The sequence below is a fragment of the Phyllobates terribilis genome, unplaced genomic scaffold, assembly GCF_046119375.1.
Source record: "Phyllobates terribilis strain yellow unplaced genomic scaffold, ASM4611937v1 Scaffold_4__5_contigs__length_816908805, whole genome shotgun sequence".
Lineage (NCBI taxonomy): Eukaryota > Metazoa > Chordata > Amphibia > Anura > Dendrobatidae > Phyllobates > Phyllobates terribilis.
The window spans coordinates 793,817,172-793,829,951 of NW_027362764.1; the positions used below are offsets into that span (position 1 = coordinate 793,817,172).

The 12,780-nt window shown below is 42.9% G+C and overlaps 1 protein-coding gene across 1 annotated transcript in view; it reads right to left on the minus strand.

Moving 5' to 3' along the window:
- Positions 1–12,780, minus strand: part of LOC141266085 (cytochrome P450 2C25-like) — a 464,905-nt gene that overhangs the window by 347,878 nt on the left and 104,247 nt on the right. Inside the window, exon 2 of the mRNA XM_073679991.1 lies at positions 4,606–4,787. Coding sequence (XP_073536092.1) covers positions 4,606–4,782 — 177 coding nt within the window. The 5' untranslated portion in view covers positions 4,783–4,787. The remainder of the gene's footprint in view (positions 1–4,605; positions 4,788–12,780) is intronic.

Consider the following 12,780-nt stretch of genomic DNA (forward strand, 5'->3'; position numbering starts at 1 on the left):
ATGCAGTAAGTCAAACATCTGCCAGCGAGGGGGTTTGTCACCGGTATATGTCCAGAGGTGGACTCGTTGGGCTCTCACCGCCATATTCACTCCCAGGTGTGCCAAGATCTCTGTCTTTAGTTTGGCATATGCCTTGGGATCCTGCAGTGCTAAGTCATAATATGCCTTTGGGGTTCTCTCTGCCCTGCTCTGCCCTGCTCTTGTGGAAGTCTCTCCCGATCAGCCACCCTCTCAAAACTGTTGGAAAGGCTTCTACATCATCCCCTGGGGTCATCTTCTGCATGGTCTTACCGCCTCCCTGATGTGTGAGTCATCAGTCAGCCCTAGGGGTTGGGCGGTCGGTCTGCATGGCGTCCCCCAGAAGCTGTATCTGCTGCTACTTCTGTTGGTGCTGCTGCTGTGCTTTCTGCTGCAACTGGATCTGTTGTAGCAACAGCTTTGTTGTTTCCAGCTGAGCATACTGCTGCTGCAGGATCTGCTGCTGCTATAGATCCCAGTTATGCTGTAGCTCCTCCTGGTACTGCTGCTGCATGCTCTGCTGGCTTTGCTGGCTCTGCAGGTGCTGCTGGTGCAGGTGCTTGAGGAGCTCCCCCATGCTGCCGGACATCTCTGGCTGGCTGATGGCCTTCACCCAGGACATCCACCATTCTCTGTGGCAGGTACATGTGTTCCTGGAATCTTGCCAGCACTCTCACACCAACTGTGGTTAAAGCGCCTTGCTCGGCTTTCACAGAGGGAGAAACAGGAAAACATGTCTTGGGTTAATTTCCTGGAGGTTTATTGGGATATGGCATAAACCTTAGCAGAGTTCCACAACTTAAACACGTCCTCTCCGGAATAACGGAAAGCAAAAAAATAAAGTGTAAAAAAGTCCATTTGTGACCGGGGTTTCTCCCGCTCTGGGTAGCACAATGAAGTTCCACCAAACAAAAGTCCATCTGTGGAGCTCTCTGGCTTCCACACACACCGCCTGGAGACTTGCTTCTCCAGACGACAACAGAAAAAAAAACAGTGACTGAGCATTTAACCTTCCTCACCCTGAGGTGGAGATATGGTGAATGACCTCCCGCCCTTCACAATGGTCATTCACAAAAAAAAACTCCCTTTGAACATGGTGGTTGGTTTAACCCCCAACACATAACATGCTGGAGGAAATTATAGGTTTAGTTCACTAAGGCTAAAAATCGTAGTGAGACATATCTCCCCTCACATACTTCACCAGTGACTCTCTCACAATATATATATATATATATATATATATATATATATATATATATATATATATGTATATATATATATATATATATATATATATATATATCTGTCTCCTCCATTCTTGTATTTATGTCCCTGATCCGGGTATATATGTCGGTTATCCTGGCGACATCCGGATATATATATCCCCGATCCTAGTATACATGTCCCCCATTCTGCCATTGTTCTTTAATGTATAGAAAGAAATAAACCATTATACTCACTAGGGGCGTACATAGAAGTTATGGGGCCCCATAGCAGAAGTATAATGCACTATCCATAGTCCTCCCTAGAGTGTAATGCACCATCCATAGTCTTCTATACAGTATAATGCACACCCTATAATCTTTCATATAGTATAATGCACACCCCATAGTCCTCCATATAGTATAATGCACTCCCATAGTCATTCATACAGTATCTTGCACACCCTATAGTCCTTCATACAGTATAATGCATACGCCATAGTCCAGCATACAGTATAATACACACCCATAGTCATTCATACAGTATAATGCACACTCCATAGTCCTTCATACAGCATAATGTACACACCATAGTCCTTCATATAGCATAATATGCCCCGTAGTCTTCTTTATAGTGTAATGCATCTCCATAGTCCTCCATATAGTATAATGCACCCCATAGTCCTCTATACAGTAAAATGCACCTCCATAGGTCTCCATATGGTTTAATGTACTCCCCATAGTCCTCCATATAGCATAATGCACTGTGGCGGTGACAATTTAAACATGCGGCTGCAGCAGTGTCAAAAAACACTTGATTGCGAATTATAATTGGGACAATCTATGGGCACCCCAGAGCCTCAGGCCCTTGGCGGTAGCCCAGATTGCCCTCATTATAATCTGCCTATGGGTGTAGCACAACATATATAGTAAGTGCTTCTTTCCCCCACTACTACCCAGCTATGAAGCAGACACTCACACAGAGATGCGCAGCTTTGGACAGAGAAAAAAAAAGCAGCCTATGGCAATAGCCAAAGATATGACAGTCCAGGAGGTAACCATGGGGTTGAGGTTGCATACGGCCTTCATTTTTGTATGAGGTTGGCTCTTACAAGCATAAGCAATCCTCTGTGAACAAAACACAGCACAGTGCCTGTCTCTACTGCTTTCATTGTCTGTTTTTGTTGTGTATGTAGGAACGTTCACAATGTCTTGTTCGGTGAGATTATGATTCACCCGTCTGTGAATTTATCTTGGTAAAGAGTCACCTTCATTATTAGATCTTATGTACTGCCTAAAGGAGCCACACTCCAGACTCATGACATATGTTACACGCACGCCGCTAGGTTCAGATAGGGCGAGATGCGTTTCATGAATTCTTTGGAATCCTGGGGGAACCGTTACTCAGGGCGACCATAGGCAGCAGCTTCTCTCAGGCACACGATAGGTTCAATTGCTGACCAGACACATCTGACAAGAGTCTTTTTCAACAGATTAACAGTGGAGTTTATTCAAGTACAACCAGTACCATTTAACTCTTTGAAGAAACAGGCTTCACCACAGTGCACTTTATTAAAGCAGGCACAGTAACTTCAGTCTCTTCAGTAGCATAATTCAGCATAGATTAGATCTCTTAGCAGCACACTTCTATGCATACACAACCACAGGCTTTTCCTTCACAAGGACACAATAGTACACAGCATTCTTTATCCTGCATGGAGATGGAGGGGGGATGGTTTGATGAGGGAGATGATCCCTATGACACAATTCCTTCCAGTCCTTATCTTCCTGCTCGATAATACTTTGCACTGTTAGTTCAGGGAGTTTATCTGACCTGTGTTTAGCTTCTCTCCTCATCTGAATCCTGTTCAGTTGCCTTCTGTCAGAACCATATAGCACACCACCTTTCTCTTCGGCTTCAGCCAGACTACAATAACAAGTTCCCCACAATTCCCCTGGGGTTCTGCTAAACACTCCCTGTCTCCTGTGACTGTGTTAACCCCTCTAGTTGCTTAGGAGGCAACTACTACAGTGAGCCACCAGTGGAGGAGGAGACCGATGACATTGTACAGTAAATGGTCTTATTGTGTATGGTCATCTTGTTTTATATACATGCAGGCTTCAGAGCTGAAATCTCAAAACATTCATTCCCTGCTTGTTCATTGTCTGATAATAACATATGCTATTTCATAATGTGGATGACACGGGTATGATGGTGATATCGGAGGGCTTACTTCTTTTATCTACTGTAACCCTAGTGCCACTTGGGGATTGCAACTCTTTAACCATCAATAAGATGATACAATTTGAAGGGTCCATGACAAGGATTATTATACCCCTTAATAATTATTATATAATCAGCCCTTCTGCTCCTTTTTTATTAGAGCATGTGAACATCACAGATGAAGGACCCCCACTATATCCAAAGAGTACGTAACACTATAGTGAATGACAAGCCATCCATGGATAGTAAAGTCAGACGGTTTTTAAAAACTTCCTTATTTCTACTACAAATGACGGAATCTTTGAAAATTTAAGTTTGTCAGATTTGCCAAATTTTTCTAGAAAACTTAATTCATGACGAATAGAAAGCCTCCAATTGCCCTAAAAATGTGTCTGGCACGCTTCTTTTCTCCGCAAACACTAATGTTCTTCATTGCAGTTCTGTCATCTTTAGGTTGCGTTCACATATCAAGATTTTTTTTCTAATACGCAATGCTTCCATAATGTGTGAATACAGTCTTACAATTCCTTCAGTGGTTTGTGACGTTCTCTCCTTATTTCTATCTCTAAGCTGAGATGCTTTCTTACATTTCAGATTCAGTACAATATGTTTGCTGCACTCCCTGCCTCGGCTTTTACACAGGCTACGATAGTCCATCCTCGTTGACTGTGCTATGCCATGTGCTGCGATAGCTGTGCAGCATTTTGTGGAAGCTCAACCACAGCTGAGGGTATGTGAGCCTTCTCTAGCTGATACAATTTGGGTCCGACAAATTCTCCAAAAATTCCACATCTAATTGATTTGCTCATCTGTAATTTTCACTAAAGAAGACAGCCCAGCATCCCTGCTTGTGAATGGTTTGCATGAAGCTTATTCAGCTGATTTGCTTTTTTTGGAATTACCATAATTTGCATTTTTTGCATTTTTAAAATCTCTCATTTGTTTGTATGTCTTTTTATATAGGACATGCCTTGTATATAACACAAATCCAAGCTGATGCAGATAGCAGATCAGGATCAGAGCTCCGGTTGTCTACATCTCACACTGAGCAGCCTGAAAATGATAAATCCTGCATCTCTACAGCATGATGAGCGAAAAACAGGACACACAATATCTGCATTACCAACATGCACTGCACTATGTCTCCTTGTAGACACTTACCTCTGGGAAATTCTTGGGGGCATTTTTTAAATGCATGTATTTGGGGGTACCCAGCAGAGGAATTGGGGTAGGTCCGGGAGGCAGTGACCGGTATCTATGTTGTCTGACCCAGCAGAGGAAAATGTAGACAGTGAAGAGAAGTACAAGAGAAAGAACGAGGATGGTGGACAGCTCCATGGCTCCTGTGATTAGAAACAGAGAATTTGATAACATTGTTTTACATATTTTCAAAAGTCGTCAGGTTCAGTTATGAAATCAGCCATTTCTAAATGATTTTCACCTCCTGAATTCAAATCTGACAATTTTTTCTATATCAAAGAGTTTTCCTTTTAATGCTACTGATAATTCATTCAAAATAGTTTCAGCACTTTCAAACTTATTATTTTTGCAAATATAAAGACGCAGAATATTTTGTGTCAATTTTCAAATATTTTTTGGTGGAAACTCAGCAACAATTCCAATAAGTAAAAAGTCTAAACACTATTGTGAATTCTAAAGTTACAGAAATCGCTCTACATTTGCTCCTCATTTAGTGACGGCTCTTTTTTGCTTGTCCCTTGTACTCCTGCATCTGATCATCTCTTACAATTGTCCTCAGTAATCTGCAGCATTGATGGATTCCATTTTCCTTGATATCTTTTCTCCATATCCGCAATATCTCATCATGCTCGTCGCTCGCTGCTGCTGCTCAGTTTGGCGGAAATAAGTCTAGATGCGAATGTAAGAAATTAATCTTTAAGCCATGATTCTTAAATGTTTCAGGAGATTTTCCACCAACTCTTCATAGTTATCTGCTCTTGAGTTCCCAGTAATGTGAATGTGACCCATGCAGGCTTTTATTTTTCCTGCAAAAAACAGAGAAAATCCTCATCATGAAGAATCTGAGCTCCAATAAAGACTCCTTCCCTTATCTTTTTTTCACTCAACCTTGAAAATTTGTTAATGAGATACTTGATGCTTTTGTTTTTTTTATCCATTGCCTTCACAAAGTTCTTCATTAGGCCCAATGTGATATGCAGTTGTGGTAACAAAATCATATTTGATTGGTGAACAAGTGCTGGATGCAGTAGATTTTTACTCTTTAATGGCTGAAGTGAATGTCGGAGAGGTCGGTCTCTTTTATTGTAGGGATATTCTCTTGCACGACTATTCCACTCACACAGAAAGCAGCAAGACTTTATGCATCCACCTTGGAGACCAAGTAATAGTCATCACAGAGGGGTTACCAATTTTGGCCATAGTTCAGGCCCCTCAACAGCTGTTTCATTTTGTCATAGGTTTCTTTTATGTGGACTGTTTAACCTACTGGAATTGATGGTAGCACATTGCCATTATGCAGCAAGACGACTTTTAGGCTTGCTTTGGAGGAATCGATGAAGAGTCCCAATTCCTCTGGATTATGACTTATCTTCAGATAAGTTGTTGCATGCCACAAGATCGCCCTCCATGAAGAAGTATTGGACAAGATCTTTATCTCGGTTGAGGGAACAAAGAAATCCGAACATCGCCCTCTAGGAGATTCCATTACTGTAGCTGGAAATCTAAGGGCTCAGCTTTACTCTGGGGCAGATCCAAACCTCAGAGTTCAGTTCACTTTGTGTTATAAGATGTTGTTACGTTGAGGTTGCTGACAGAAAGTCTGAATAGTGAGAGAAAGATACTTCATGACACCGAGCACCCTCTTCTTCCTCACTTGATTCGGCTGAAAATGTTTCTGGTGCTTTTGGAGCCAGCAGTTCTTCTGTATGTGGTACTGAGTATATTGCAGATGGAAGTTTTGGATACTGTAAAGTCCACTTATTCCTTGAAACTACTTTCCTAATGGGGGGCACCATGCAAAAATAGCAATTGGTAGTGTGATTGGTCGGTTCTCTCCAGATCATTTCTGCTGCAAAAGGCATAGATTGCCTCTTCCCATGCAACCGCTGGGTAAGATGTGATGCACATGTATTGCAGCATATGTGTGGAGCCCAACTCTTGTCCTGATCTCCTATTCTGCAGCCAAAATACAGGTTGTAGGCTTTCCTTATCACAGTGGTCAAGTTTCACCTTTGTGACTCAAAAATGACTTCTCCTTATATGTAGCAAAAACTATCCGCTTTGTTAATTCAAGAACGAGGCATGTCAGAAAAAATATATAGAAACATATTAATATGCCAAGAAACATTAAAACTGTATACCATACACAGAGAGCATTAATAAAAGTAGGAGACGCAACTGTAATTAGAATGACGTTATCGGAGAGGATTTGGCATTTTTTGATTGGTCGCCCTAAGATGATAGAATACTGAAGGCTCAAAAGACTAAATAGATGATGTAATAGATGAGCTACTAACAATACAATATTGATTATAAAGTAATAAAGACACAATTTTTCTATAAGCCTGCATGAAAGATGTCAGAACTAATTACAATCTCCTCTGGATCTTGAAAATTAGAGTCAACAGTCATATTTAAGTTTCATATTCATTTTCAGCACCACAAAATTAGTTGAGTTCAACAGTTCTTTGTCTCTGACCCAATTTGGCTGTAGAACAGTTATTAGTCCCAGTTCTGTGCTCACTAAACACTGAAGGCAATGATCTCACCAAACGGTCTCCATCAGGGGTCTATCCCAATCCTGAACACACCGTAGAGTCCTCTGACACTTCCTCCATTTTGATCGTTCTCCTACTTCTGATCCTTGACCTGTCTTCAGACTATATATCCCTAGTCCTGATTACGCTCCTCTTTCTGACCCATGGCATATTTTCTGACTAAATCTCTGTCTTATCATTCATCTATCCTGATTACTCTGTTCTGACCCCCGTTCAATCCTCTGACTATATCTCCATCTTATTCTTCCTCCATCCTGATTTTTCTCCTTCTTCTGACACTTGTTCCATCATCTGACTATATCTCCGTCTTGTTCTTTCTCCATCCTGATCAATCCCCTAGTTCTGACCCTCATCCCATCCTCTGACTATATCTCCATCTTATCTTTCATCTATATTGATCCATCTCTTAGTTCTGTTCCTCATCACATCCTCTATGTGTCTATCTTATCTTTCCTTCATCCTGATCAATCCCCTAGTTCTGTCTGTCATCCTCTCCTAGGACTATATCTCCATCTTATCCTTTGTTTATACTGAACCATCTCCTAGTTATGATCCTCATCACAACCTCTGACTATATCTACATCTTATTCTTCCTCCATCATGAGCACTATCCTAGTTCTGAACCTCATCCCAGCTTAGGTCTACATCTCCATTTTTTCCTTCCTCTATCCTGATCACTCTCCTAGTTCTGACCCTCATCCCTTCTTCTAACTATATCTCCATCTTATTCTTCCTCCATCCTCATCATTCACACTACTGATACTAATTGAGATGTTCTGGGATATTGGGAATCTGGCCAAGGAAGTAGATATCTCCTTGCAGGAATGTTGGGGAGCAAGCAGAGATACCCTACAATCCAATCTGAACAGCATCAAACTTATTGGGGAATAAAAGATCCAGAAGAAGTCAATTAAATCACGTTTAGCTTCTTCCGCCCCAACCGTTCCCCTCCCAATCTGAGTACCTAAACCCAACTGGCCCCGATACCGTGAGTGAACAGTAGAAGTGACGGCCCTGTTCACGTATGCAGCTCCTCTGCCTTCACTGGCGTGACTTTCCTGGCTCAGCCGTCTCCCAACTCCTCTCTTCCTGGCCGTTGGAGGCAGTCTCTCAAGCCGTGGATAGGGGGGTCCAGACCTCGTCTGTCGGCGGGCGAAGTCGGGTTCCGTGAACTCACTCAGCTCCGCAAGCAAGTTCTGACTCTCCTCAATAGGCACAGCACTCGGGTCACATCTGTGATGGATCCGGAGCTCATCCAACGGTGTCCGGCTGCGGCACCTCGCAGGCCTCTGACTTAGGCCTGCCACGTGGGGCTTCTCAGCATGTAGGGAGCAAGTGTGCTCCTCTCTGCTGCTTGGCGCCAAAAACTCCTCAGGCTTGGCTCACTGGCCTCTTAACTTCAGGAACTCCTTCCTGGAAGTCACCTGACTGGGTCCAGCGTCTAGATCTGCTCCCACTTCAAGTTCCCTTGTACATCTTGGTTCCGCTTGACTGCGCCTGACCAGCAGATGGCAATCTCTCTCCATCTTTGAAGCATCCTGTAAGAATTCTCTTAAAGGCTCTCTTGCCTCCATTACATTAGCATAAATAGCCAAAGCATGAGGCCAACCTCACCCTTTGAAAAAAGCCGGTATTCCGGCGAAATGCACATCAGGGACACATGACCCGCTTGTTTATCACATGTTAATTAGAGTCGGATAGTATAAAATTATGCAGACAGGGTTAACTAGGTCAGGATAGCTATGTGCGCTCCAGCACCGGCACACTATCTATTAGCGTGCCTGCAGCTGCATTGTCAGCACGTGTGCTGGCGTGGTCTCCAGCATGGAGATACTACACCTTCCAGATCACGCACCTTCTCGCATACTATCTCACGCTAGTTGCATACAGGATTGATACGGCTTTAATATCATGTCATTATCTATATGAATTGGAGTGGCACTACAATAGAATTTGATATTTATGTCGGTTTATGATGTCTAATAGCATTATTGGGCATTTTATCTTATATAGCAGTGCACGTATTTGAGTGATTATACACCCTAATAATTTTAGATATAAGCCACAATCCTAATTTAATATCCTACTGCTAGGTAGCATAACTCTAATGACTTGTGATGGGCGAACCCGTCACTGTTTAGGTTCGGCTAATACCAGAACAGTACCCGAACCCCGAACACGGACCCCATTCATGTGAATGGGGGACCTCAATTTACCTGGTTTCCCGAGCCGTCATTTTCATGACAGCGCAGGAAACACAGGCTTTGATTGCGATAATTGCATTACCGCGATCAGAGCGCTGTGGCATCATGCTGAGATACAGTGGGGCACTCTGTTCATGGAATCTTCGTGGGACCCTCGTTATTTGGACTGCATCGGAAAGGTAAGAATGAGGTTGGTTTATTATTTTATTTTTATTACAGGTGATCAAGGGTTTCAGCTGGAATGGGCGTGACAGTAAGTATGGTTTTAACTTAGAATATTAAAAGAATACTGTCTTCAAATAAAATATTTTATTCTGGGTATGGGTGTTTTATTTTACATTTTACTTACACTATGTGGTTTGTAATGGGGGGGTGTCTTGTAGACGCCTCTCCATTACTAACATGGGCTTGATGTCACTGCCACCGCTACAGGGCAGTGGGCAGAGGAAGGCTACGTGCCAGAATTGTCGCATGATATGGATGCGCCATTTCTGGGGCAGCTAAGGGCTGCTGTTTCTAGCTTCGAGGGGGCCAATATTCATGGCCCCTTCCTAGGCTATTAATATCAGCCCCCAGCTATCTGCATAGCCCCTGCTAGCTATTAAAATAGGGGGACCCCACATCATTTTTTCGGGGGTCCCCCATTTTAATAGCCAGTGAAGGCTATGTATACAGCTGGGGGTTGATATTAGTAGCCTGGGAAGCTCCATGGGTATTACCCCCTTCCCAGGTTAAAAACATCTGCCCCAGCTGTCCACTTTTCCTCTGCCGGTTAATAAAATTACGGGGGACCTCCATGTCATTCTTTTGGGGGGGTCCCCCATTTTAATAGCCAGTGAAGGCTAAGTATACAGCTGGGAGTTGATATTAGTAGCCTGGGAAGCTCCATGGGTATTACCCCTTTCCCAGGGTAAAAACATCTGCCCCAGCTGTCCGCTTTCACTCTGCTGGTCTATAAAATTACAGGGGATCCCAGGACATTTTTTCTCTAGAAATGTACTAATTTTTTAATAAATTACATGAACAGTAAGGTACACACGAAAAGCAGATTATATATATCACATATTTATATCTATCTGTGTATATATCTATTATATATTATTTATATATCTATCTATTTGTTATCTGTTGACCTATCTAATTATCTATCTAAGATAGATAATGGATAGATATATATCTATATCTATATATAGATAGATAGATAGATAGATAGATAGATAGATAGATAGATAGTAGTGATGAGCGAGCACTAAAATGCTCGGGTACTCATTGTTCAAGTCGAGCAAATTGGAATACTCGAGTGCTCGACCGGAGCAACAAGCCCAATGTAAGTCTATGGGAAACTCAAGCATTTTTCAGGCGGCTCCCCCCGGCCGTCTGCAGAGGGCCTAAAAATTGCCCAAATCGATGGGAACAGTGCTCAAATGACATGGGGACATCATGGGGAAGACCCCTGGAAGCATTTCTGACTCCCAGGTCACTGCTGTCAACAACGTTGTCAGAGTATTACGCCACTTTTACGGACTCACAATAAAACATACCAAAACAAAACCAAAATGGATTTTCCTGGGAAATATGTTAAGGAGCATCCTTTCTAGGGTAATGACTTGTATAAAAGGCAAAATAAATAACCAAAAACAAAAATGCTCCTCCACACCTTGGTGTATGTTCACACGTAGTGTTTTTGATCCGTTTTTGCATTTTGCATTGCTTACAGCCGTGACAAATGCATTCACCAGGAAATGTAATTTTAACATTTTACAACCTTATCTGGCCATGTGACACTTCATCAGATACATCCTGTTTCATTTATGATTGAGGGACACTGAAAGTCACAAAGACTAATTTTATAGGGCCATCAGGCAGCCTTTACTATTCTTAAAGGGCCAGCAGTCGGCCATCACTATTCTTAGAGAGCCATCAGCCGGCTATGCTTTGTTGTTCCCATTATTAACAAGTGGGTCTCCTATACTGTTATTCCGCATGCAGTGACTGCAAGGGCTGCCAAAAATTTGGACTCAGCCCAATACCACTTTGAAGAGACAAGGAGGAGGGTCTCATTAAAAAAAATGTTTCCATTATAAAGGAGCAGGTCTCCAGTAGTGGTAATGCCCATGCTGTGACTGCAAGGAATGCCAAAATTTGGGAAAAACTTCACTAACAATTTAAAGGCACATACAGCTGGGCCACAGTAACAATATGTTCCCATTAGAAAGGAGAGGGTCTGCTATTCAGTTATAGGGTATGCAGTGAAGCAACAGTTGCCAAAAATTTATAGGAGCTCGAATGCCCCTTGCAAGAGATGTACAGGTCAGAGGGCCTCCTGCAAAAAATGCTCCCATTATTAGGAAGTAGGTCTACCATATTGTTTGCCTATTCAGTGAAGCAACGGCTGGCAAAAATTTGGAGGAAATCCAATGCCCCTTGCAAGAAACGTAGATATGTTCATATGGTACATATGGTGGTGATATGGTGGGGGAGAATGAGGATGCGGAGAGGGAGGAGGACAAGAGCAAATAGACAAAACCATGAAGCGTATACCCATGTCTCGGTGTGAAAAGGTGCATGGGAAAAGAGTTAGCCCTCCCAAAAAAAAGACACAGTATTTGAGTTTATGTTATGCTGCTATCATTCGGTGGTGTTGAGAAGTCTGGCCCAATCCAGCCCTTGTTCATTTTTATAAGAGTCAGCCTGTCAGCATTTTAAGTTAACAGGCGGATGCACCTATTGGTTATAATTCCACCGGCAGCACTAAAAACCCGCTCTGACAAAACGCTAGCAACAGGGCAGGCCAGGACCTCCAAGGCGTAGAGAGCCAGTTCATGACACGTATCCAGCTTGGATACCCAATAATTATAAGGCACAGAGGAATCACGGAGGACGTTGTACGGTCAGCAAGGTACTTCCTTATCATCTTCCGAAACTTTCCCTTCTTTGGGAGAATACCCCGCGCCTAAGGGCCTGTGCGATGGGAAGGTCTGAGAAAACTGTCCCAGAACTTTGACAGTGTTCCCCTGCCTCTGCTGGATTGCATTTCTGGCTCTCTTGCCTGTACTCCTTGTCTGCCCAACGAACTGTGACCTCAGTCGCCAGCATTTTCAGATGGGAATTTTTTAAATAATTCCGCACCAAGGGCCTTCTGGTACTGCACCATTTTATTAGGCCTGTCCTGCAAGGGAATAAGAGGCAGAAAGTTCTCCTTGCAGCGTGGGTCTAGAAGTGTCACCAACCAGTAATGACTGTCACCCAAAATTTGGACTACGCGAGGGTCACAGGAAAGGCAGCGTAACATAAACTCAGCCATGTGTGCTAGACTGCAAATAGGCAAGAGTTCCGCGTCCTCACCAAGAGGATGATAGACCATGCTCTCCTCC